Genomic DNA, 26958 nt, shown 5'->3' with positions numbered 1-26958 from the left:
CCGTGACTCGCCAACTTCAGTGACGTCCGCTGCCTTTCTTGCGTACTGCGTAGTACGGCCTTCTCCGATGATGTCATTGGAAAGCGGGGCTTTGCTGCGGCCTGCGTCCAGCGGGCTGAGCCGGCGGGGTTAAACTGGCGGAGGTTTGAGAGCCCACGCACGTTACTCAGCTGTTACCGGTAATAGTTGTATTTGGTGTCGCCTGGTCCTTCCGTTGAATATAAAGCGTTGAGCAATTTGGTCGGAGACGGGTGTGAGTAGAGGCGCGGCGGTGTGTTTGGTAAAACCCGGGAGTGGTGTTAAGTTTGGGGGCTGGATTTTGGCCTCAGGTGAGTCCACCTGACAACATGTGGGAGGCCGAGCTGGAAGTAAACGGGTGCATTGGGAGGGGACCAGCCGACAGAAAAGATGTTGCACATGCAGAGAAGCAGCTGGTCCCCGGTGACTTTTGGGTGTTGAGGAAAACAACTGTCCAAATTCGCACGCTGCGTACTGGCGGATCTCCCCTGGTGTTGCTATAGTGAGTTATTTATAATCATGGGGAGGTGCTGCCATGGACACAGCAGGGCTATTGATTTGTGCTAAGTCGCATTTTGTTATTATATGGCATTCTTGGACTTTTCGTTGGTGTTTTGGGATTGAATTCAAAAGACCCTGGGTTATTTTTTGCGAAAGCCTTAAATGTGGACCTTGCTCGATATATGCTTTATTGATCTTGTGTATGTGTATGTGCGCACTTTCTGCCCGCAAACTTAACTTTCGGTTGTCACAGGTTTTGGTTGCACTTGGATGTCATAATTTAGCAATGAAACAGCCTTTGTAAACATCCATAATGGGAATTGCCGTGTAAACAGTGAACCATTCAAATTACTCAAAATATTCATTAAAAAGTCTGTCTTTCTTTTTCTTCAGTAACTGAAATAATAATGTTCAAAACATTCTTTTAACCAAAAAAAAAATTAATATATTTTCACAGTAAAATGATAAAATTTATCCATTGCATTGTGTTTTGTGTCTTTTAATTTCTTCTTTAAAGTTTTACCTTCAAGACTTCAGCCTGTCTCAGAAGCCTGTGCTTGGACTGGAAATATTTACCTCCGAGATGTTGCACAAAGCTTTCAACCACATCTCTGTATTCTGAGTATATAATATATATAAATGCAGCTGGCAAAATTTCCTAGCACGCAGTCAGTACATCAACAGGAGTAGAAGTGTGGGTCCCCTTATCCTGTGAGGTTTCTTTGCTTTTTCCGAAAGACTGTTAAGTGAACTGAAGATTGACTTCTCAAAGATTTATTTCAGGTAGGCCTCATTTAATATATGAACATCTTTTCTATTGTGACGTGCTCAGTCAGGCAAAAAGTCCTATTAACACCACTTTGCTGAGCAACAGCTGTAGTTCCTGTGTTTTTCTTCCTAGGTGCCACCAAAGGTTGTTAAGCGCATTGAAGAATTGAAGTAAAATCTGGTTAAGAAATCTTTCTGTTGTGAAGCACTTTTGGGTTAAGGAATTTTCTTCTATTTAAAAACTATATGATCAAAACACTTTTTGAGTTTTATGAAGTAATTTTTAAGGAAATCTATATTTATTCAAATCTGTAGAAGCCAGCAATCTCACTAATAGTGCCCTATTTGCTTTTAAGACAGAGCATAAAGACGGGAACTAGCTGCCTATGAGGAAAGCGATAGGGGGACGGGGTGCCTGGTGACACAATGGGGACTATAGACCAGTTGGGAAAGTAGGCTGATGGGGGAAGCTGCAGTGTGGGTTGATGTCTGATGGGCTCTAAAAAGGCCAGGTGCAGTTCAGGTTACATTCTCCTGGCCCTCCTCCCTCACAAGGCTGCTACATGATACCCCCAAATACTGCTAGATCCTAGCAACCCTGAATTCTGCAACATGATACTACACAAATCTCTCATTCGTTCATCAGTCCAGCTGGACCATTCTCCATGCTCACACACCCTTTCGAGTTGATCCTGTGCTCCCCGATCCCAAGATGGCCCCAATGCTCCCAGACCCCGAGACCTTCCTTTCTCAATAAACCCATGACCTGTCCGTGATCACAGTTATATAGTGTTTCCAGCACTTTGCGATCCCTTCCCGTGGTCCCCCCCCTGCCAAAACTGGCCCATATCCTGTAGATACAGGAGTCCAGAAGGAAGGTTTTTTTTAAATTTAAGATTTTAATTACAGGTGGCCCTAAAACAACAAACTGAACTTCTAGTAGTAAAAGAATCTCAATTTTGTATATAATCCATTTATTATCTTTCTATTCTCCTTTTTCTTTGTTACTTTTCAGATTCTGCTACACCATTTGCAGATCTGCCAAGTGTCCTTTATTGGGAGTGATATTTACTCTTTTTGAAATAAAAATTAACCTATTTTGACATGCATTACTCTGGAAAAAATATACACAGATTCATAGATTTAATTAGTTTGCAATCCATCTGTGATCTCATTCTTAGTGTTTCTATGACATTTGCAGCTTTGCATTCAGGCAGGCAAACAACCTGCCTCAAGTGTGAATTTGTTATGCTAGTCAACGTGTTAGAATGCTTAGCCATACTCATTCAGTGAAAATCATCTCTAATCTTTCTCGTCTATAATAGGTTTAAACTGGCATTGGTCAGCGTGGGCAAACCTATCTACCATTTTGACTGACAAAACTGCTTTATTAGATTTCGGACTTAAAAATGTGATATTTTGTTTCAGTGGGAATTGCTCCTTTTACCCACTAACATGTTGGATAACTTAATGACTAGTACAGGCAACATTGTTAGATAAATGTACGCTTGATTCAAGCATAAAATTACAGTGGATTAAACTTCTTTCTGATTACACAGAATTCAATTGAACCAATTTTTCCCACTGTATTAGGTTTAGACTTGATTATAATGTGTGCTTATTAGAGAAAAGAATGTCGGTGCTGTCGAGTGGAACACTATTTCACTTGCTATCAGTGTCAGTAGTGGGAGAAATCTCACTTTGCTATCAGCAGTGGGAGAAATCTCTGTCTATCTGAATGTGTGCCAGTCTAACTCTGGCGTGATGTCCAAGTGGCTGTTATTTAGTTATGCGTGAGGCTTGAATGAGGGTCGGCGGGATTGTGTGTGGGGATGAGTAGGGGGGTGGGCAGGCATAAAAAATGAGCTCAATCTTGCCCTCACCTGATGTCAGCCCACGCTCTTCCTGTTGGGGTTGTTGGATAAAGTTCAAGAGTGGGAACCCAAGCTAATGGTATTTCCATTCCACTTGCTACCACAGGGGTGTCGAGGACAATTGTAGCACCTCACTGGCACCGTGGCTGGGATTGGCTAACAGAATTGACACTGAGGATAAAAATGTGTGTGCATGATCTGTATAGTTCAACTGAGCCATCGGGGAGCCACCTCAGATCAGATATATCAGAAATACAGTAAATATGCCTCTACACACTAAATGTAAAACTTCACCTAGGAAGTCAATCTGATTTTATTTTGTATAGCAGCCATCCTGTCAGACTTTCTAGATAAAATAGACAATTAAAACTGACCACAATTTGTTATTGTGCTGTCTACCAACGTCCACTAGGAACCAAGTTGAGATTGTCCAATCTCCTTTCCTATAGCACCCTTATAACTGGCAAACAAAGCTGGGTTTAAACCTGTGTCCACACTATTAAGGAGCAGTGTGCTGAATCTGCTGCATAGTGAAGTTTCTTTCCCTTCCCATTGTATAGAATTCTAATGGGCCAAACTCATTCCTATTCACTCTGCATGTATAACATTGCTGATCTAGGATTCGATCAATAGTTAAGTACAAAATCAGCAAAAGTGTTGCTTCTTACTTATTTTTGTTTGTATTGTTTGCTGAATGAATGAGTTGTGGCAGAACTGTTTAGAAATTGTCCCTTTTATATGCTTTTTGTGGAAGTCTTAATTCAGGCTTTGATATTTATTGGCAAATTTATTCTGTGGTTATTGAGATTCTGATGTACTTGAAAGTGGTTAGGCAGAAAATTGTTTGAAATGCATTTGGAAGAATTTGCTGATTCTGTGAATTGCAAGAAAAATATTGACAGTCTTCTCTTTCCCTCAAAGAAAAAAGTGCAGAATGTCAAATTTTTTAGAAAATCCAATTTCTTGTGCAGTAAGAATTCAATCTTGGGAATCAACTCAAGATAACGGATGACCCTGGGGTAGTCAGCCACTCATGGTTCTGATAACGTCTTAAGCCACTAGAGTGAAGCTTTATTAGTTTTGAGAAGATTATGAAATCTCATTGTTAGCTCTTTGTGCTTTTGTAATAGAGATTTTCGGTTTCTAGGTTTTGATTATTCTCACTGCAAAGCAGTGGATGCATTAAGTTCAAGTTATCATGACCCAGGTAAAAGTGTTATAAAGGTGATGATCACAAAGGAGCTGGTATAATATGCCCTATGGCAGAGGTTCCCAAACTTTACTTATTGTGTACCCCCTTCCAGATCTGCCAGCTGCCCTCGTACCCCTACCAGCATCCAAGTTTTAGACTCCCAGAACCACGATAGGGTTCCCCTTGTCCTCACCTTTCACCCCACCAGCCTCCACATTCAACGGATCATCCTCCGGCATTTCCGCTACCTCCAAAGTGATTCCACCACCAAATGTATCTTCCCCTCCCCTCTCCTTTCAGCATTCCGCAGGGACCGCTCCCTCCGAGACACCCTAGTCCACTCCTCTATCACCCCAAACAGCTCTTCCCCTTTGCCTGGCACCTTCCCGTGCAAGCGGAGGAGATGTAACACCTGCCCCTATACCTCCCCCCTTCCCACTGTCCAGGGCCCCAAACACCCCTTCCAGGTGAAACAGCGATTTACTTGTACTTCTCGCAATCTAGTATACTGTATTCGCTGCTCACGATGCGGTCTCCTCTACATTGGGGAGACCAAATGCAGATTGGGTGACCGCTTTGCGGAACACCTCCGTTCAGTCCGTAAGGGTGACCCCGAGCTTCCGGTCGCCTGTCATTTTAATTCACCTCTCCATTCCCACTCGGACCTCACCGTCCTTGGCCTCTTGTATTGTTCCACGGAAGCTCAACATCAACTCGAGGAACAGCACCTCATCTTCCGATTAGGCATTCTGCAGCCTTCCGGACTCAATATCGAGTTCAACAATTTCAGATCATAACCTCGGCCCCTATTTCATTTTTTCTTGTAATTTTTCCACTCCTTTCCCCCCCCCCCCTTTCCTTTTGTTTCTCTCTCACACCTGGCAGCTATCTCTTGCCCTGCCAGTACACTCTACACGTAATCTCAGCCTATTACCATCTCGTCTAGCTTCTAATACCTTTTATTGTCTCTTTTTTACTTCTTTTGTTTCTTTTATTCTTTTGTCTGATCGTAGCCCTGCCTCCGATCTATCTTTTCTTTCCCGTTTTGAAGAAGGGTTCGACCCGAAACGTCAACTCAAATTTCTGTCCACGGATGTTGCCTGACCTGCTGAGTTTTTCCAGCATTTTCTGTTGTTATTTCGGATTTCCAACATCCGCAGTATTTTGCTATCGTTTTAGACTGGACGATTGTTGGGCAACTGAAGCCACATTGTAGTGTACGGTGATTGGCGGTGAGGTCGCTGTACGTTACCGTATCTGTGTTCTTATTGGTACATCTTGAATAAATTAATTACTTTATGTAACAAATTCCCACAGAGTTTTAAAGCTTCGTCTCAGTAGCCTATTATAAAAATGCAATAAATAAACAAATTAATAAAATCCGCCATTAGACAATTTCTCCCGCGTACCCCAGAGATGTCTCGTGTGCCACAGTTTGGGAACCCCTGCCCTATGGTTATCATAGTACTTGAGTTTTTTTTGCAGCATCAAAAGACCAGGAAGCTAACTGTACCATCTGGGTTGACTTGTCTTAAGAAATTGTGGTCCTTACTAAAAAAAAAAAAAAAAAAACTCTTTTAAAGTATAGCAGATAATTGCAAAAACCTTTTTTGGGGGGAGGGGCAACAAATTTGATCATTGTGATGTCACTTCACTAAAAGGGGCTTTCACTTGCGCTGTTTTCCCACACAAGTGTTAGTGTGCTTGATGCGTTTCCTGGGGAGTTTCCTTTTAACTCTCCCACCAGAACCTCTTTATCCTTTCAGTTAAAAATTCCATTTGAACTAAAAGTGAGAATGGGTTGAAAACCTGATCTTAAGGTAGCCACTTGCAACTCATAAGGAGCTATTTGGCACCAGACGACACTTTTTAAAAACTTGTTTAATTCCCAGGAATCTAGATGTCCTCCAGGGATAAAGAAGAGCAAGAGGATGAGCTGCTGGCTCTTGCCAGTATTTATGAGGAGGATGAATTTAAACGTGCAGAATCTGCTCAGGGTGGAGAAATTAGCATTTGTTTGGAGCTGCCACCAAACTTCAGAATATTTGTTTGTGGTAAGTTGAACTAATGTGTTAATGTTTTAAATGTCTATCTGTAATTGTAAGGTTTGAAGTACAGAATGGATTAGCAAGATTACCACCAGAAGTCATCCTCAAAATAACAATTGTTTTTCTTGATTCAGGTGATGAAAAGCAGAATAAAAAAGAACCGATTGAATACATAGTTTCTTTCCTGCCTCCTCTTGTGTTGAACTTTGAACTTCCACCAGATTATCCATCGTGTTCAGCTCCTAAATATACCCTGAGCTGCAAGTGGCTTTTCCGAGCTCAGGTTTGCGGCTCATTCTTGTTTTTAATAATATAGAATATTTAAGGGGAAAGGACAAGAGTTTGTGGAATTACACAGTTAAAACAGCAACTCCGAAAACAACACAGTGTATTCCAACACTTGTGTGGGGTAATAAAAGTGGAAATTAAATTAAATTTTCACTGATATGTCAATTTGCCATTTTATTTGGTTACAAAGAACCTTGATCTTCTGGGATTACTAAAATGTGTTTTCATTACTTTTTAAATTAAATGCCAGTGATAAACGTGAAAATGCTATGGCAAGTAGTGTAATTTAAATATCATCACTCATTTTCTTTTGTGGAGAGATTCACCGTGATGGCTGCCATATATCCTCCTTTACTAAAGTTCAACTGCATTCCCCTGCTATTTGAAGTGTGAGGTAAAAGTCACCAGTGCTTTTAAGTAGAAAATTCTTATTTTTCTATTTCCCCTTCCATTCTCTATGTGTAACTAATTTATAAGTAATCAGACTGTGACTTAGCTATTGATAATTACACTAAGCACATTCACATTAACTTGTTAAGCATGCTGGAAAATGCTTTTTTGGAAGAATCTTTCGACAGTCAATGTTTTTTCCCCCCAACATTTTAGGTTAAAAATTCCCCAAACGTTCTTTTAGGTCTCGGGCAAAAATGCTGGAGTTTCCTTTCAGAATTTACCACCAACATTATGCTGGTCATGCTGTTTTGGTATGAACCATTCCACTGCATGAGATTATAAAATGAACAGATGATGTAATCTGTGTGCCTGAGAATTGATCCATGACATAACTGAAACATTCCATTTATGTGGGTTAGGGAGGGATGCAACATAAAAAGATCTCCTGCAAATAGATCTCTCAAATTTAATAAGATTAATAGAAGAGCTCTATCAGTAACTTTAAGTAGAATTTCTAAATTTGCCAATGACACCAAACGTGGGGGTGTGGCAAACAGAGGATGATACCAATCGACGTCCTTCCTAAAGTGTGGTGCCCAGAATTGTACACAATACTCCAGCTGAGGCCTAACCAGAGATTTGTAAAGATTTAGCAGGACTTCCTTGTTTTTTTTTAATCCATTGCCCCTATTTACAAAACCAAGTGCTTTCCTAACCGCCTTATCAACTGGCTCTTATTAAATGAGAGATTTACGACTGAGCAGGAGAAACCTTTTTACGCAGAGAACTGTAATGCACTACAGAAGTTTGTGATTAAAGCAAAGACCATAACAGCATTTAAGAATAGGTTAATTAGTTGGTTGAAGGAAAGGGAACAGGCTGGGCCTGTGAGATTAGAACTACTGCTCATGTAGAGGATAAATAGCAACATGGACAGATTGGCCAAACAGCCTGTTTCCATGTTGCAATTTCTATGTAATCTGCAGAACCCCTAAACGGATTTATAATTCACAAGAGTATCTTCTTTGGAATCCACCAAGGTGCATCCTTTTTCCTTGTAGTATTTTAGGATCTACGCAGGGAGAAATTTGCATGTGCCCTGTTATAATTCTGATGTTAATTCTATACTTTATTCCCTACGTTGTTTGATAAATTGCTTGCTTGTCTCCCAACAGCTCTCTGCACTTTGTGCTTGCCTGGATAGAATTTGGAAAGACAATGGCAGTTGTGTAGTGCTATTTTCATGGATGCAATTCTTAAAAGAAGAGACACTTTCTGTTTTACTAATTGAGTCTCCATTAGAAATCCAAAGAAACATTAAAGGGAAATCTGACTGCATTTTCTCTAATAAGAAAAAAGAATTTGGATCGCAGGACAAAACCGAGAACTTGAAAGAAGAGTTTCCTCTTGACCCAAGGGCTATCCAGGATGTGGAGTCATGGGCTAGTATTTTGCCTGAAATCTTGGACTTTGATCAGAGTCAGCAGCAGAAAACCTTTAATAGCAAGGTGTTCAGCTGTAGTGTATGCTTTTCCGAAAAGCTGGGCATTGACTGCATGCACTTTAAGGAGTGTAAACATGTGTACTGCAAGGCTTGTTTGAAAGAATATTTTGAGATTCAGATCCGCGATGGGAATGTTCAGTGCCTTAACTGTCCGGAGCCAAAGTGTACTTCTATTGCCACACCTGCTCAAGTAAGGTCTTTTGAATATTAATCTATATAATTGCCTGTTCATTAATTACTTTAGTTTATTTCTTCACTGTGAATGCTATTACACAGTAGCAGCATGGAAGTGGTCTGGTTGTCAGCATCTTAACTCAGGAGTTAGCATAAAAATGAGCCAGAAACTGAGTGACCCCAACCCATTACGAAGTTCAGAATGCATGTGTGTCTATCCTTCACGTGCACACATTTTCTATCTGTTGCACTTCAGCCATCACACTTCATCTATAACATCTCCGCTATCACTTCAGATCTGTAAAGTCTGTGTTGCACTCGCACTTGATTGGCTAAAATTCTGTCTTCAGAAGTTAGCTACAAATCACAACTGAACATCTCAGTTGAATGTGAGAAAAATGGGTTAGTAAACTTTCAATGCAAAACTACCGAGGGTTATGAAAACAGCCAATCTTCAGTTTCTGGGATATGGGTGCAATGGTTGGGCACCTCAGAATTTGAAGCACAGGGCAGGGGTATGACACATTGTGGGGAAAGAATATTGGAAAGGTACTGGGTGTGGAAAGTCCTGGGTATACTGGCATTGGGTGGCTGGTAGGGGGATGCTCCGGAGATCTTCATTTCCCAGAATGAAATCAAGCAACATTTCTTTCCTTGTTGGATTAAATTTTTATTCGTTCCTGGGATGTGGGCGTCGCTGGCAAGGCCAACATTTATTGCCCATCCCTAGTTGCCCTTGAGAAGGTGGTGGTGAGCCGCCGCCTTGAACCGCTGCAGTCCGTGTGGTGAAGGTACTCCCACAGTGCTGTTAGGTAGGGAGTTCCAGGATTTTGGCCCAGCGACGATGAAGGATCGGCGATATACTTATAAGTCAGGATGGTATGTGACTTGGAGGGGAACTTGAAGGTGGTGGTATTCCCATGCGCCTGCTGCCCTTGTCTTTCTAGATGGTAGAGGTCACGGGTTTGGGAGGTGCTGCCGAAGAAGCTATGGCGAGTTACTGCAGTGCATCTTGTAGTTGGTACACACTGCAGCCATGGTACGCCGGTGGTGGAGGGAGTGAATGTTCAAGGTGGTGGATGGGGTGTCAATCAAGTGGGCCGCTTTGTCTTGGATGGTGTCGAGCTTCTTGAGTGTTGTTGGAGCTGCACTCATCCAGGCAAGTGGAGAATATTCCATCACACTCCTTACTTGTGCCTTGTAGATGGTGGAAAGGTTTGGGAAGTCAGGAGGTGAATACTCACCGCAGAATACCTAGCCTCTGACCTGTTCTTGTTGCCACAGTATTTATGTGGCTGGTCCAGTTAAGTTTCTGGTCAATGGTGACCCCCCCAGGATGTTGATGGTGGGGGATTCGGCGATGGTAATGCTGTTGAATGCCAAGGGACAGTGGTTAGACATTCGCTTGTTAGAGATAGTCATTGTCTGGCACTTGTGTGGCGCGAATGTTACCTGCCACTTACCAGCCCAAGCCTGAATGTTGTCCAGGTCTTGTTGCATGCAGGCATGGACTGCTTCATTATCTGCTGAGTTGCAAATGGCACTGAACACTGCAATCATCAGCAAACATCCCCACTTCTGACCTTCTGATGGAGGGAAGGTCATTGATGAAGCAGATGAAGATGGTTGGGCCGAGGACACTGCCCTGAGGAACTCCTGCACCGATGTCCTGGGGCTATGATGATTGACCTCCAATCACAACAGCCATCTTCATTTGTGATCGGTATGACTCCAGCCAGTGGAGAGTTTCCCATTGACTTCAGTTTTACTAAGGCTCCTTGATGCCACACTCTGTCAAATGCTGCCTTGATGTCGAGGGCGGTCACTCTCGCCTCACCCCTGGAATTCAGCTCTTTTGTCCATGTTTGGACCAAGGCTGTAATGACGTCTGGAGCCGAGTGGTCCTGGCGGAACCCAAACTGGGCATCAGTGAGCAGGTTATTGGTGAGTAAGTGCTGCTTGATAGCACTATCGACGACACTTTCCATCACTTTGCTGATGATTGAGAGTAGACTGATGGGGCGGTAATTGGCTGGACTGGATTTGTCCTGCTTTTTGTGGACAGGACATACCTGGGCAGTTTTCCACATTGCCGGATAGATGCCAGTGTTATAGCTGTACTGGAACAGCTTGGCTAGAGTCATGGCTAGTTCTGAAGCATAAGTCTTCAGCACGATAGCCGGGATTTTGTCAGGGCCCACAGCCTTTGCTGTACCCAGTGCGCTCAGCCGTTTCTTGATATCACGTGGAGTGAATCGAATTGGCTGAAGACTGGCTTCTGTGGTGGTGGGGACCTCAGTAGGAGGCCGATATGGACCATCCACTCAGCACTTCTGACTGAAGTTGGTTGCAAACGCTTCAGCTTTGTCTTTTGCACTCAACGTGCTGGGCTCCACTGTCATTGAGGATTAACAACATTTTGATCTCGGAAGCAGTCCTGCGCATTCACATACCTACAACTCCATCCTGACTCCATTCTTTTTCCTGGTTTGCTTGTTTAATTTTTTAATATTTTTTGCCTCTTCTCATTAATCACACTCTCCCTCTCTAGTCTCAAACTTAAGACATTCCTCACCTTTCTGCCATATTAGTTTAAATCCTCCCCCCACTACTCTATTTACCCTCTTTGGTGTCACTTCATTTCGGGTGACTTCAGTATAGCCTTCCCTTGTTCCAGAAATCTCTCCAATGCCCTGAGAATCTCAAGCTGCCCCTTGTGGACCAGCTCTGCAGCCATGCTTTGACCTTCCTAATCTTCCTCTCCTTAACTTGTCTGTGGCACAGGAAGCAATCTGGAGATTATCACCCTTGTGATCTTGTTATTCAATCTAGTGCCTAGCTTCTTGATCTGTCTATGCAGTATCTCAAATGCACTTTGTCATTGGTTCCATTGTGGAACATGACTTTTGGCTGCTCTCTCTTCCTTTCCAGAGTTTTCCACCTGTTCCATGACATCTTTCACCCTACCACTAAGGAGGCAACATATCATTTGGGACTCTTGATCATAACTGACAAAAAGACCCTGACTATAGTGTACTCCCACTACTACCATTCACTCATTCTTGTAGTTTATTTGCCTCTCGCCCCCTTGCATAGTCACTTTTTCCAAGGTGTCGCACTATTGCTTAGGACCACTCTCCTCTGAGTTGTAGTCCCTCCTCCATCGAGTTTTAGTCAACCCACGCGATTTTGACTTGATTTTTTAAAATTCATTGATGGGATGTGCGCGTCGCTGGCTGGCTAGGCCTGCATTTAGTGCCCATCCCTAATTGCCCTTGAGAAGATGGTGGTGAGCCGCCGCCTTGAACCGCTGCAGTCCATATGGTGTAGGTACACCCACAATGCTGTTGGGAAGGGAGTTCCAGAATTTTGGCCCAGCGACAGTGAAGGAACAGTGATACAAGTCCAAGTCAGGATGGTGTGTGGCTTGGAGGGGAGCGGGCTCAGCAGGCCAATTAAGGGCCACCCGGCAACAGGTGATGTCACAGATTAATATTTCATCTGTCAAGACCTTTTGACAGATGAAATATCAGCGTTTCACAGCTGTTTGAAGCTGTCAAACACTGACAATCTGTACTCCCAAGTTAATTCCTTCCTCTCAGGATGATTTAGAGATCTCCCCGGAACAGAAAGCTGAATGCTGCAATTTTTGACAGCTCGCAGCCATTCTGCTTTCTGTGCCGGTGAGATGAGGGACTCCCAAGACCTGAAGGAAGTAGAACTTCTTTAAACACTTTACACACACCAAACACACTTACCTTTGCACTCATGCACCCATCACTCACCTGAACACCGGACATCTTGACCCCTCCAAGCCCTTCATCCCAACAGTCCGCCTCCTCTAACTTGGCCTGGTTTGGAGCAGTCGGGAATCCCACACTTCAACATTAAAAATAGGGATTAGGCTAAAAAGTGCCTGTTAACTACCTGTTAACAGGCAGTTAATTGGCACTAATCCCCTTCCCGCCTCGGGGAGGCGGGTCGGGTGCCTGCCTCCTTTGAAACTGGCATGGAGGCAGGTTGGGTGCGGGACATCCGATTTCGGAATTTAACCCCCCACACGCCTCTAAGCCCGCCTCCACGGCGCAATGAAAATCTTGCCCTCGGTTTCTGACAATTAATGCAAACGTGCTGCCCCTGGATATACCAAGTATCCATAATGGTCCACAGACTGCCCTACAATCAGAAGGGTATCCTGCACTGCCATCCCTTTGTATCTAACTTAGGGAAAGTGTGTAGTGTTGGCCACTACCACCAAAATATAAGCAATCAAAACTCCTCTTATTCACCTCGTGCAAGTACAGGAAACTTTAGATTTACCGGCACCTAAATAACCGGAAATCTCAGTTAACCGGCAAAATTCAGGAGTAGGTTTTACTTCATATTGGTATTTGCCGCCTTCCATCTGTGCTGTGCAAGGGTGTGGTTGCAGCTGTTGCTAAGCTACAGAGACGCTTGAAACTTGTGTTCATTGTTCTACAGTTGTTGCTAAGCAACAGGGTTTGTTGCTTTAAACGGAGCTGTCAGCTCTTCCTATCTTTTACTATAGCGTTCGGTTATCCAGAATTTTTGATGAACCGGCACCACGTCGGTCCCGTCTGTGCCGGATAAAAAAAAGTTTCCTGTATTGATTTTAGGATAAAGAAGAAAAAAAATTGTTTGACACTCCAAGGCTAAACTCCACACCTCTCTCTGCGCTCACACTCTACTGGCCTCTCACAGCTTCAAATGACAACTGAAGAGTTAGGGAACATATAAATCAAACATGGAAATCGGGTTTAAAAAAAAAACAACCAATGAGGAATCACTGAAAATGGATAATTAAGTATATTGGCCATCAGTAATATTTTCCAATAAAAGAAAAGACGAGAAACCAATCAGATTACTCAAAATATTTTTTTGATGATTTTGTTTGCCATTTTGCTTTCTTCCCAAAGTGAGACATTTAGTCCAGGAAAAATTGTTTGTAATTACCAAATTTAAAACCAGAAACCTATACAGTATTTTTATTTGTGTTTAAAATGAGTTCATGGATTTCCCAAAGATATCGCAATCAGTTGAAAGTCAACAGGTTAGCATGCTACAACCCCCAGAATACATCCTAGGATTTTTTTTACTTTTTACAATTTACAGAGTATGCTAGGACTTCATGTTCTAAGTCCCATTATCCTCTTCTCCCCCCCCCCCCCCCCCCCCCCCCCCAATCCAAGCCAGTGATAGACATGCACTGACAACGGTAAAATTAATTGTAATTTGCTTTTTTGGCATAACCAAATCAAAGCAAGGTGAAGTATGAACATTTCAACCTTTTTATGAAGTAACATTGCTGAGAAAACAATTTTGGTTACTATGCATCCTCTCCATCTGTAACTTCCCATTTCTCTCCAAGTTACTTAAATATATTTTCACTTCCCAGCACACTGCACATCTCTCAAAACTCCCTGTTCAAATCTCTTCAGTTTGGCTTTTGCCCTCCTCACAGCACTAAATCTACTCTGGCCAAGTCACAAATGACATCCTCTATAACTGTGACACAGTACATTATCCCTGTTGTCCTCTTGACCTCTGTGCAGCATTTGGCATGGTCGACCAAATCATCCTCCTCTCGCCTTTTCTCTTTTGTCCAGCTCTGTTGGACTGCTCTTGTGTGGTTCGACTCCCACCTGCCCTAATACAGTCAGTGCATTTCCAGCAAAGTTTATCTTCCCGCCCCTGCATGGTCACCTCCAGTGTTCGGAAAGGATCAGTCCTTGGCCCCCTCCTCTTCCCTCCTTTCTTCATCTACATGCTACCTTCGGTGACTTTATTCTCTGCTATTGGATTAGCTTCGATATCTCTGCCGATGACACCCAGCTCTACTTCTCCACAACGTCCCTCAAACTCATGACTCTGTGCTGACTGACATTAAATCATGGAAAGTTTGGATTGAAAATTATCTCCAACTGAGCTTGGCCAAGCAGGCAGTTCGGTGTGTACTCTGGGCAGGTGAGCTAGGGAGCACTTAGGCTGGATGACCAAGCAGGTGAGCTGTCGGGCACTGGGCTGGATAACTCAAGAAGCAGATAGGTGGGCTAGGAACCACTCGGGCTGAGCGCATGGCCAGTTGATCTATGGCTTTGCTTAGGGACAAAATTCAAATTCAAATCTGATTGTCCTGTTAATCTAATTGGTACTTGCCTTTTATTACATTTGTTGCCACTCCCAAGTCCTGGCTGAAGAACCAGGTCAGGCTACGGATAGAGAAAGAAATGTTCTCTTCTGCCCACACTGAAACCGTGCTACTTTGCTGGAAATTCTATATTCAGGCTAATTGTTTCGATAGAATTGTAATGTTAGCAATTCGACTGCCAATGCATGTATTTTGAAGTGCAGGTTAATTCATTCCAAATTTCATCTATGGCTAATTTACTAAACATTCTACTAAGTAATCTGAAGGAATCGCATTATCGAAGAAACTGTTACATCTTAATGTCCATTTTAGAAGTCACATCTGTTGAGAAGATACAAAAACATGAATGAAGATGTAACTTGTACGTCAGATTCTCTTGAATTTCTGGAGTCCAAATTTAGAGTTTGAAAGTATTGCGTCTTTATAGGTCAAAGAGCTTGTCGAGGAGGAGATGTTTGCACGGTATGACCGCCTTCTCCTTCAGTCTACATTGGATCTAATGACAGATGTAGTGTATTGCCCTCGTACCATTTGCAAGTCAGTGGTGGTGCTTGAGCCTGGGAACACCATGGGTGTCTGTCCAGGATGTCGTTATGCCTTTTGTGCACTATGTGAAATGGCTTATCATGGAATTTCCCCGTGTAGATTAAAAGCAGGTAAGAAGAACATGTTTTCACTTGACTTTTTAAAGAATAGTTATCTTGCACTTAAGCCGGTCTCTGTCCTGTTAGATTAAAATATACAAATGGGCACTGATTTGGAAATGTTTTATTGGGCAGATGGTGACTGATACTTTGAAGTGTATATTGGTTGATGGGGAATAGGGGGTACTTTCCTGTCTGTATCCCCATAACTTTCTCTTTTATAAAAAAAAAAAAAAAAAATTAAATTGTGTTTCCCCTGCTCCTACTGCCCCTTTACTTTTCCCTTAGAGGAAGGGAAAGTTCAGCAGGGGGGTGCTGGTTGTAGAGGGTGAAAGAGGTTACAGGGATTGGGAGGGGAGAGGGCGGTGGAAGTGAGGCCATGAAGGGATTTATAAATGAGGATGAGAATTTTAAATCTGAGGCGTTGAGGAATCGTAGGTCAACAACGACAATGGTGATGGATGAGTTGGGCTTGGTGCAGGATAAAGTACAGACAGGAGAGATTCCCCATTCCACTATATAAAACCTACACACAAATTACGACGAGAAAGCTAAAACCTGAAATGTACCTGAAGAGAAAACAAGATGGTGGGTGGAGGCTCTGAAATTTTTCAGAAGAATCGAGATGTTTACACAAAGCCCTTCAGTGGCCAGATTCTGTAATTACAGCGTGAAGAATTTATATCAGCAAACCAGTTATAAATTTAGATTATAGGAATTTATAATGGAGAAATAGTTGACACACAAGTCAAGGGTGCAGACAGGAAGTGTGAAAGAGAAGATGAACTTGAATTTATATAGCGCCTTTCATTTATAGCCCAAGCTATGGCAAACACTTTTATCCCTAAACATATATCTACTGACAATATAGATGTTTGGTAGAGTTTTTGTTTTAGGCACAATCAGCAATCCGGGCGCAAATTGCGCTAGTTTTCCGAACTGAAGTTCTGGTTCAAGTTTCCGTTTAAACTCATTTGCACAATCACATGGAAGATTTTACATGAACCAGTGCAAAAATATTCCTTGATATATTTAAGAGTGGTAATCTGGTGCAAATTTTTTTTAATACAGATGAAAATGGGTTTATAACAAAAATAAGCATTTTTAATAAGCATGTCCAGTGCACCACCTGTGAGTAACCCAATTTAAATAACTGAAAATGACTTTAAAAACTATACAGAATCATTGGTGTACACTAGTCAGTTTCTTAGTAAATTAAATATTTTTTAATAAACTTTTAAGAGGTGCCTATTAGTGCCCTTGCACCAAATAAAACCCCCCCAGCTTAATTTGAAGAGCCTTCTCAAAGGGTGTAATTAGCATAAACTCTCCAAGCTGATTAATTCGATCTGGCAACATGGCCAGTTTTGTGGCTGGGACCAGCTTCCAGCGCGATGTTTTTTAAACCAGTGCAAAAGATCATGGAAATTCGATTTGCACTGGACAATTATTTTTGTTTGCTATACAACCAATCTACTTCTAGTGCAGTAAAAGCAGGAGCAGTAGGAAAATCAATTGGATCAACAGCTGGATCTCTAAACGCTACAATCCCACATCCTGCAACAAGTGGTGGGGGCAAGGGCTTCAGATAGTGGCTTGCGGCTGCATCGGGCTAGCAGAGCTTAAGCGCCCCACGGACTCGGGCCAAAACTACCCCAACGGGAGGGGAGGGGAGTGAAGGCTTCAGTCAGCAGGGCAAGGACTATTGTGGCAAAAAACACAAACCAGGGGACAGGGTAGTTAGACCTACTGTCCATTGTGCACACTGGGAGTTGAGCCACTGCACATCTGACCGAGATATTGAGGTGCTATTAGTTACATGTTGGGAGGCAGCGTGTGTTATTTCATTATATATTAAATTAAAAATAAAATCACAAAACAGCAGCCTAGAAGCACCCAGGAATGGGTGAAGGCCATTAGGCGCAGACAGGAAGCCAATTTATTTTATGGAAGAAAGAAACTAAAAAAAAAAGCAAATTTTAAATTAAAGTTGTTTTTTAAAAAATGGCATAGAAAGCTAAAATAAGAGGAAAATCTCACCATTGAAAACAAGATGGTAAGTTGGACTTGCTGGAAATGTACAAAGGTCTCTGAAAATGTTCAGACTGTGCATAAGTGAGCCAGTGGCCAGATTGTAGTGTGACAAGTTTACATAGGCAAAACCCATATTAAATGTGGACATAAGAAATTATAATGGGGAAAAGTTGACAGAAGAAGGAAGTTAAGTGGTGCAGACAGGAAGTATGTGCAGTTGTAAGATTTTAAATAAATTATAGTTGACAAATTCAAAACTTGCTAATAACTTGCTCTAAATGATTTCCACAAGCTCCAGAAAATGCGGTACTAAAGTATTTAGCTGTATAAAGATGAATGAATTTTGATGCATACAAAATGATTCTTTTTGTGATCAATAGTTTAAAACAAGGGATTAGAAGGCAGAAACAATCCTGCCCCCTTTATCTGTTAGGATTACTGTTGTGCAAATTAGATGTAGTTGGAAGGTAGCAACTTATATGATCAACTTCAGTCATGTATGTCTTCATCTGTAGAATGTACAGTAATATAGAACTAGATATGAAATATTGATAGTTACCTAATATATAAACTGTTAAGTATTTCAAGTTGGGATTGATTTTTGGAGATGTTCTTAATTCAAGTTTTATTCAGTCAAACTATATTGGTTAAAGAGCCTTGGTTTCACCAAAGCACATTAGATCAGAATGATTCACTTACAAACTTAAAAGATGTTTAGGACATGGAAGAGAGTTGTTCATAAGACATGCAATTTAGTGGGTTAGAATCTGTTAGAAGAGCACAGTGCAAGACACTAGGTAATGGGAGGAGAATGGGATAAGGTTGGTTTGACTAGAGTTAATTGTGTGTTTTGCGTCATTTTAAGTGGACACATTGCTGGTTTTCTACATAATGTTCATTCTGGTAACTGGAATCCTGGAGCAATAGGCTATCGGCTAGGACAATCTAGAATTTGAGTCCCACTGTCATTCACACATGGACTTTTGTTGGCCGAGCAAGAAGTGCGAGGAAAGAAATATGTTATTCATGAGCTAGCTAGTTACTTTATTTCTCAGTCTTTCTTGGGTGTTTATTTTACCAGAGAAACTTTCTGAGCTGCGTGATGAGTATTTGGCGACCGATGAATCTGGCAAAAAGCTTTTGGAAAAGACTTATGGCCGCCGAGTGATTCAGAAAGCAGTGGAGGAGTTGTGCAGCCAGGAATGGCTCGATAAGAACTCCAAGCCATGTCCCCGCTGTGGCACAAACATACAGGTTGGTTGATCAGCCTAAAGGCGCACACTGAATTTAAAATCATCTTGTAACATAAGGAGATAGTTATGTCACTGAACTTTGTCTCTTTTATGAACTTCTGTTTGTTCTTTTGAATTTTAAAAACATTTTGTCAGAAATTTAAACCAATCCTAGTCTTATGAAGCACTGGTAAGTTGATGAATTTTGCAATAGTTTTGGATGTTTTTTATGTATGGTTCATATATTGCCAGGTCCCTAGTTCATGGAATTCACTATTTTCATTTTCATTTGCCATATCATGAGTATATTTCCATTGTCGTTGGTTTGAATGCCTAGCCAGATCTAGTGATTATTTTTTCTTTAAAGTACGGTTATGTATTTTCCTTTGATCATGCCTCTTGAGAGGAACTATTTGTTTTGAATTTAAATGAAAAAATGCAAAAAGAAATCGAGCAAAATGGACAAATTAAATTTTATGCCTGATTTTTTTTTTACTATTTAAGCTGAATATTTTTTGGTAATTGTTAGGAATGCATTTTCAGAAATCTCCAGGGACAGATATGTTCACATTTATGTCCCTGTAAGCATGATATTTATGCTTTGGTATCAAGACAGCCGTGAATCAGCTACTAGAAAGTATGTGGGAGTAGCCCAGGGATACCTTTTTCTTCCATCCCTATAGGGAAATGCCTGGACTGTACTCATCATTACTGTGCAGTGACAAAGTTGAGATCGGGAACCTGGCGGCTGATGAAGCCTGCATTGCACCATTTGTTAGTACTCCATGAAGGAACAAAATTTCCTGCATTGCAACAGTGACCACTTCAAAAGTACTTCATTGGCTGGAAAGTGCTTGGGGGCGCCCTGGGTCGCTTTATTAATGCAAGTTCTTATACACAGAATGCATGTTTTATAGCAGCCTGACTTCTATAAACTTCAAATATTGTTAGAGCTTCATGACATTCGACCCTGCTACCACAGCCCTTACCAACTACCAAATGTTTGCCTGAAATTCAAAACTCAGTCAAGGAATCATCGATACCAATGTAGAATTTTTTTTAGCTTGTAATGGAATGCTTTGTCATTGGGTCGCTGCAGTAAAATGTTATTCATGTTCCTTTCCAGAAGGCGAATGGATGCAATAAGATGACTTGCACTAGCTGTAAGCAATACTTCTGTTGGCTTTGCATATGCCCGCTGTCGAGAGTAAATCCATATGGACACTTCAGCGATTCCTCATCACCATGCTTCAATGAGTGAGTTTCTTTTTTAATAGCTTTATCTTGAGGTATTCTTAAACGTTAGATTGCTCATAAGGCTTTCATGTTTATCTTATTCTGGTAGTTTGCTGCTGTGGTATTGACCAGCAACTGTGTTTGTTTAGACGGTGCAGATTTTTCTTGATCATAAAATGATGCAAAGCGCAGCAAGTCTTGTAAATCTGCAGAAGATGTGCTGTTATGTTTTAATTAAATTCCTCACTGTAATGCAGCTTGAACCTACATCAACCTATTATTTATTTACTCGTTATATTTGTCACAATGCTTAGTAAGTAAATAGGTTCAAGCTGCATTATAACAAGAATTTAAAAAAAAAAAAACCAGCAAATGTTCCGTGGTGTTGCTCCTTGAGTTGGAGGGTGTGCTGATTTATAATGGCCATTATTATGCCATGTGACGTATAATGTATTATAGTGTGGAATTCCTGTGACATTGCTCATGGTAAGTGGAGGGATATGCTATTGCAGTGGAAGGGGAATGTATTTGGAAGCACTTGGATGGGTAGGGAGTAGAATGATTCGAAGGTGGAGGGGTTGGAAGAAAGGCGAGGAGACTTGCGAGGACTTCAAGGGGCTTGGATCTACGAGCACAGATAGTGGTCTAGAGTTGGAATGTCTTTGAGCCTGGGATTTGATAACATGAGGCATTTGGAAACTGGCTCTAATAGTATTGGTGGATAGGAAGCTGTGTATACAGAGCAGCCAAGCAGAACGAGAGAGATTTTGTGGCAGCCGATCAGCTAGAAATAGAGCAACCAGGACGGTGGCCAAGCGATCATGGCGAAAGCCTCCCATGAAGGATAGGGGCAGCATCAACAACTTGCATTGATACAGCACCTTTTAATGTAGAAGAACGTCCCATGGCATTTCACAAAGGAGAAGCGGAGTGCTCACTGACACTTTGCGAGAGGGATAGGATAGGAGAGGTGACAGAATGCTGTAGAGAAGCCATAATTTCTTGGAAATAAGGATAAAAACTTCAAATGCTGGCTCAAGCTTTTTTGTTGAAAGCAAAGTTCCCAGTAATTTAAACAGTAACACTTAAAACAGCCTTTAGTTGTGAAAGCAGTGGTAAATTTATCACAAATTGAAAATGTTTATGCATCATTGTCCTGTGGTGTGCTCAGTGATAATAGTCTTATCGAATTTTCCTGCATGTATGGAGTGTTGACTAATTCTTCATGTGCAATGGAGAGGAGGGATTCACAAATTGCGCATGCATAGATGAGAATGAGGAGCAGTGAGGTTGCTCACTGACTCTGCCGAGTCCTGCATTATGATGTGTACGTAGAAGGCCAAGAAATGTCAGGGGCCAAAGCTAAATGAAAGACTGAAGATCTGGAAACAGTAGTAGGCAAGGCAAAGCCACCAAGAAGAGGGGATGATAGTTTCTTTTGCTATAGAAAGATAAATGGGTGAGTTTATTGATGAGTTTTTGGGGATTTTTGTCAGAATGTGTTGGTCCTAAATTATATTTTTATGAGTATATAGTGAGGTGGATGATGAACAACATCTGCTGAAAAGAATTATGAAAACATTCTTCAGAGAGGTGTTTGGAGATGATAGTGTCTGTGTGTTTTGATTGGATGTAATTTCCCAGAAACCAGGCACTGCTTGCTTCCTACAGACGTGTCAAAACATTTCCCATGTCCTATATACATTTTCCTCACTAGAGAAAGCGCTCCAGACATAACATTTTCTTTGAGCAATGGAAATCAATAGATAATACAATGACGCAAGTTTTTAAATAATTGTCCTCTTGAGTTGAAGCTACCAGAACTAATTTCATGGCGGACTCTTAGTCATCTATCTGGGGCCTGAGTCCTGCTCTATATATCCTGAAAGTCTAACCTGAGTTTTAGAAAGGTTGTGAGGCCAATGCTTGTCCTGATATGTCCTGCAGTGTGGGTTCACATACATTAAAATTATGAAGTAATGGCACAGGTGGATCAAGCTTCGAGAGATTCAGTGGTGGGCTAATTGTCATGTTACTTTTTTTTTATTTTGTAGGCTTTTCCAAGGTATTGAGTTTGAAGCGGAAGACGATTTCCTGAGTGATGAAGATGACGATGGAATTGTTTAAGCTGTTTTCTGAAGTTGCCGATGATTTATCATTATGTGAAGCTTATGTGTTAACCATTTAAACTGACAAGCTGCTACTATCTTCAGTGTAATCAATCGTAGTTGAGGCATCCCCTGGTGTAGGTCATTCATTTTAACACTTATTGTTGACCGTGATGAACCCTGTGGCTCAGAATATACAGTATTCCAGGGCTTTTTGTTTTCGGCTTTCAAGCATATATACATAAAAGATATTTGAGCAAATGAAGCATACAAATTTGAGAGGAAGATCATGTTTCATTTAACTTGGACAGCATTCAGAGGAAAGTATTGGTGTAGCTGAGTGAAATTGAGAACCCTAGTCATTGGGAGCCATTTTCAGAAATATTTGGCTATAGAGAAATATCAATGCTATCTTTATTTTCCAATTTAAAAAAAACATTGTCCCCCCCCCCCCCCCCAACAAATCCTGGGTCTTTCCATAACACCCACATTGGCAGCTTGCTTGTAGACCTCTTGCTGCAGCTCTTGATCTATTGGCTAGGACATTGATGGGCCACTTAATTAGGGAGCTTTGCAAACCAACATATGCAGTAGTTTGCGAATGGAATTTCCCTACTTGGTGCAACAGCACAAACTGTGAGAGCTTTTATTGATGCATTTTCAGTTTTGACACCGGAACGGGCAGGGGGTTTAATTACAGTCCTGATGTTTTTACATCCTAGTTGCAGCAACATGGGTGTGGTGGAAGAGAGAGAAGAGGCAGATAAAAATGTATATTTGTACTATGCAAGAAAGTACTAGGTGGTAATAAAGGCGCAGTCACCCTCAGTCCTGGGGCCCTTCAGAGTCCCTCTAATGCTTGTGCCAACACTCATCAGCAGCTCTCAACTCTTAGCTGTTTGGTGCCTTCACTTGCCCCAAAAAGTGCCCAAAGCAATGATTTATTACACATTAAAACAAGAAACAACTGTCATTTCAAGGTTGAAGTTAAAAGTTGCTGCACTCAAATGAACTCTGGTCAGTTAGTCTTTCTTTATTCTGCTTTCTCTCTTTCTCCCCCGCCCCCTGCAAATCATTAAAAGAGAATCATTCTTCCCTCTGCATTGTAAGTCATTCATGTGCATTTTACTTCTGGAGAGCCTCAGCATCTTTTTGCGGGGTAAAATGTGAAGCTCTCATCCTGCTATCTGTCACTGTATGCATCTTGATAGCCTTTTTTCACCCCAAAGCCCTGCCAGTCACTAAAGCACGCCTTACATTACTTTATTTCTTTTAAACAGGTTCATGTTATGTGATTGGCTACCACACCATGGCAATGGGGACTAACATGGAGAATCAGCACGAGAAGGTGTTCTAGGAGATGCATATACTTCAGGAATGGTGAACAAGAATTTGTGGACCAGATAGCTAGGGCTCACAGGCCACTTATTAATTGTAGCTGTAGTTTGAACATTATAGACTAGATGGTGCACAAGAACAGTTTCCTCCCTGTGGGAAACACTCTCTCTTGCCTCCACTCTCCATTGTCGCTTATAGCAGAACTTAGAAATTAATTGAGGAGGATCATAGGCTTATACCTTGCAATACATTGGAGTACACAGTGACAGCTTTCCTTAAAATAAAGCAGTGATCTACAGAACCAAGGCGCCACATTACCATTCATACATGGTTATTAATCCTCGTGGTAGGCTAAGTCTCATTCAAGCAAGTTCACCTGATGTCAGTGCAACTCGGTGTTTAAACAGTCGAAAAATAATTTTTAAAACGGATACCTAGGCTAACGATTCTTTGTAATGATGTATCGTAGATTTTGAAAGGTATCGAACTGTGAGATTCTCTCAAGTTAATCTTTTTTGCGTGAATTAGGTTTTGCTTTGCTTAATCCTGAAGGGATATTGTGAAGTTCCTGGGTTTTCTTTGCTTTCTGATGAGGCATTTGGCATAAGCTTCAGTGAAACAATACTGTGCTAATTCAAGACATTTATCGTCAGTAAGAAACTATGGTCGTGGCAGGATGTTGGTCAGTTGAAGGAAGGGGACTAGGTGCTGAGTAGACTGAATGGTTTTTATAAAGGGAAAGAATATGTCAAGTCCTGTCAACCTGCAATGCACTGTAAGCCTGTCAAGCAAAGGCCTCGGAGCAAGTCTGCTAATCCCTCTCTTGGACAGTTGGGTGGTGGAAAGGAGCAATACAATTGTTGGTTTTAAAAAAAGAAATGATTGAAATTGCTGGAATTGTGAATCCGACTGAAATGATCAGCTGGTCATACTATAAATACTTTTTATTTGCTGCATATTTGTGTACAAGGTGACTGCTGTTTCGGCTGCATTTCTGTTGTGTTTCCTTGGTATTACATAAAGCTAATCTATTAACTCTGGTGCAAGAAAGGCATTTCTGTCAATTAAACTGTCCAGCCATTCTCAGTCTGTTACATCACCATGTTCCCTTAGAGTAAGACATATTTAAAGTATCATGCAAAAATTCTTTGGAATTTCAAGAAATAATTGAATAAAAAGATGTTTTGGTGACTTCTGGTAATCCTATCTTCTGAGCATTGCTAAAAATGTTGCAGTTATCTTTATAGTTAATCACATGACTACTGGACATAATTCTCTTAAATGGTTTTCTTTCACTGCATATTCTTCAAGTGGGTGCTTTAAATCTCATTTAACTTATTGTTCTTGACAGCATACTGTCCCATATCAATGAAGTGACATACAAAATGGTGGTGTATAGTGGATATTTTACTGCAACTGCAGTGGATTTGAGAAGTTAATATTCAACAATGAATGCTAAGATTTTCTATGAAGGGAATATCTATAGAGCGGCAAGTTGCCTTTTTATTTAGCAAATTATTTTTGAAGTAATTCTGTTTCTTGTTTGGAGTTTCATTACTAGGAGTAATTCATTGAAAAGTATATCTGTGACAACTTTGTAAATTGGTATGCTTTTTGAAAATGATAAATTGTAGAAAACTCTTAACTGATGTGGGCTATGATTGATGGAGCCACCTACTATCGCTCTAACACCTTTACTGAGATTTAATGATCATTCTGGATCTGTATCAAAAATTCTCCTGTCAAAAAGTCTGTGAAGTCCATCCTGAAGGTAGTCACTATGGGCAAGTTTTACTGTGTTTTATTAATCCTATCTGGTTGTCCTAGGGCATAATTATGCACCTGGGCTTTTAGGGATTCATCCCAGGGCTTGTTAGTTACTCACTGCACTAAAATGTATTTGACTTTTTTGGACATTTTGAATTGTTTCTCTTTTCTCCCCCCCCCACCCCCCCTGCTCCATTCAGTGACCCCAGTAACTGCTTAGATATGTACCCTGGTACAATTGCATCGTTTTACAATGTAGGTCATCCAGGTGTAATTGGGTAAGACATCCTTTGTAGTTAATGTGCAGTGACATCGCACCAATGCATTAATAATTGTGATCTAATTACTGCAGGTTTATTAAGTCAGTTACTGGGAGGAGGAAGAACCAACACCTGCCATGTATAATGGTTGCTGAAATGATGGAAGCACGCGAATGACATGGCATCCTCAATGTAGGATGTTATTTAAATCCTAAGATCCTGTTTTTTTTTTTTTAAATAAACTTTTCCCCTAACCATTCACTAAGAACTTTCCTGTTGTATTCCAGACACACTTCATATCTTCCATTAAAACAGCTAGTTTTACCCATGTAGCTCTGCTTTTCAGATGGCATGTTCTATTACACAACACAAGACTGGGGTTACAATTGGATCAGCTCACAAGAAAAATGTTACTGGGATATGTTGCTCTCATACGTTTAAAATAAATAGGTTAATTCAGATGGGCATAATTTCAGGGTTGAAGTGTTTTTTGTAAAAAATACAATCTTCAAGGAAAGATTACCTTAAGCTTTTTGTTGTAAAGCAAGATTTTTTTAAACTGCTGTGAAGTAACTTTACTGCTAGAAAATCTATATAATCAGATGTTTAAAATTGAATTTCCTCTTGTATAAAAGGATTTGATGAAGGTTAACAATTCTGTGGAATAAACAATTGATGGACTCATTGGCCTGAAGCTTTATTTCACAGAGTTTTTGTATTTTTCCTTGAAATGGTGCTGGCAGAAGATTAGATTATAGTAAAGAGGAAAGGGGTTTTCCTCATAAGGTTTTCAAAATGGAAAGTTTCCTTTAATCTATATCCATAAATAATATTTTTAAAACTTGCATCTGCATGCATTTTCTGTCAACATTTTACATGATACATTTCTATGTCTCCATTTATAATGGTAACAAACAACCTATGTAAACTTGTCACACTCTAATTACACCTTTGTTCACACCCAGTGGAGTAGTTGCAGTGCTACCACTAGTGGCAGGGGTCAATTATATACTGCTTCACTTGAAGATTACACTTGGTTTTGACACCCCATGGAGTGCAATGCCAGAAGGAGATTGACTAGTGTATTAAAAATCTTATATAGTTCCTGTCACCTTTTTCAACAATATATTCCAATGTCTACTTTTATAATACATCCTCCCACCAGTGAAGGTGCTGTGCTCCATGCCAGAGACCTACTTGGCCTCTCCTAGCTCCCCCTTAATATCAGGCCCCACTGGATTATCCTTGTAGCAGGGCCTGTCTTGCTTTTGTTCCACTAAGAAATAATAGGAAATCCTGCCTTTGCACAAAGAAAAGCCATATTCCTGGCAGTGACTAGGAACCAGTTTCAAATTGGTTAAATGCTTTTAAAAGGCACAAATCTTTAAAAAGCACCTAGCCAGGCTTTTC

At 41.0% G+C, this 26958-nt stretch overlaps 1 protein-coding gene across 2 annotated transcripts; it reads left to right on the top strand.

Annotated features, from left to right (window-relative positions):
• Positions 1-3: 3 nt before the first annotated feature.
• On the top strand, positions 4-26233 carry rnf14 (ring finger protein 14). 2 transcript variants are annotated; one of them, XM_085995742.1, is made up of 9 exons: positions 4-179; positions 1037-1302; positions 6246-6407; positions 6536-6684; positions 8258-8776; positions 15357-15585; positions 18689-18861; positions 19966-20096; positions 22130-26233. In XM_085995742.1, the coding sequence occupies exons 3-9, from the start codon at positions 6254-6256 to the stop codon at positions 22200-22202; spliced, it is 1428 nt and encodes a 475-aa protein (XP_085851868.1). In that variant the 5' UTR covers positions 4-179; positions 1037-1302; positions 6246-6253; the 3' UTR covers positions 22203-26233. The 2 variants fall into 2 exon arrangements, with proteins under 2 accessions (XP_085851868.1, XP_085851869.1); XM_085995743.1 differs by lacking the exon at positions 4-179 and adding an exon at positions 192-329.
• Positions 26234-26958: the final 725 nt, after the last annotated feature.

This window comes from Somniosus microcephalus, chromosome 8 (genome assembly GCF_052327205.1).
Source record: "Somniosus microcephalus isolate GS21.2 chromosome 8, FLI_Smic_1.0, whole genome shotgun sequence".
Classification (NCBI taxonomy): Eukaryota; Metazoa; Chordata; class Chondrichthyes; order Squaliformes; family Somniosidae; genus Somniosus; species Somniosus microcephalus.
Note: the sequence above shows the minus strand (reverse complement) of the source record. Positions and strands in the feature narration are given on the sequence as shown.

Excerpts from the sequence above, each read along its gene's own strand:
- rnf14 (XM_085995742.1), top strand. The coding sequence starts at position 6,254 with ATGTCCTCCAGGGATAAAGAAGAGCAAGAGGATGAGCTGCTGGCTCTT. Across the intron at positions 6,408-6,535 it reads CTTCAGAATATTTGTTTGTG|GTGATGAAAAGCAGAATAAA; the intron begins GTAAGTTGAACT and ends TTCTTGATTCAG. Across the intron at positions 6,685-8,257 it reads AGTGGCTTTTCCGAGCTCAG|CTCTCTGCACTTTGTGCTTG; the intron begins GTTTGCGGCTCA and ends GTCTCCCAACAG.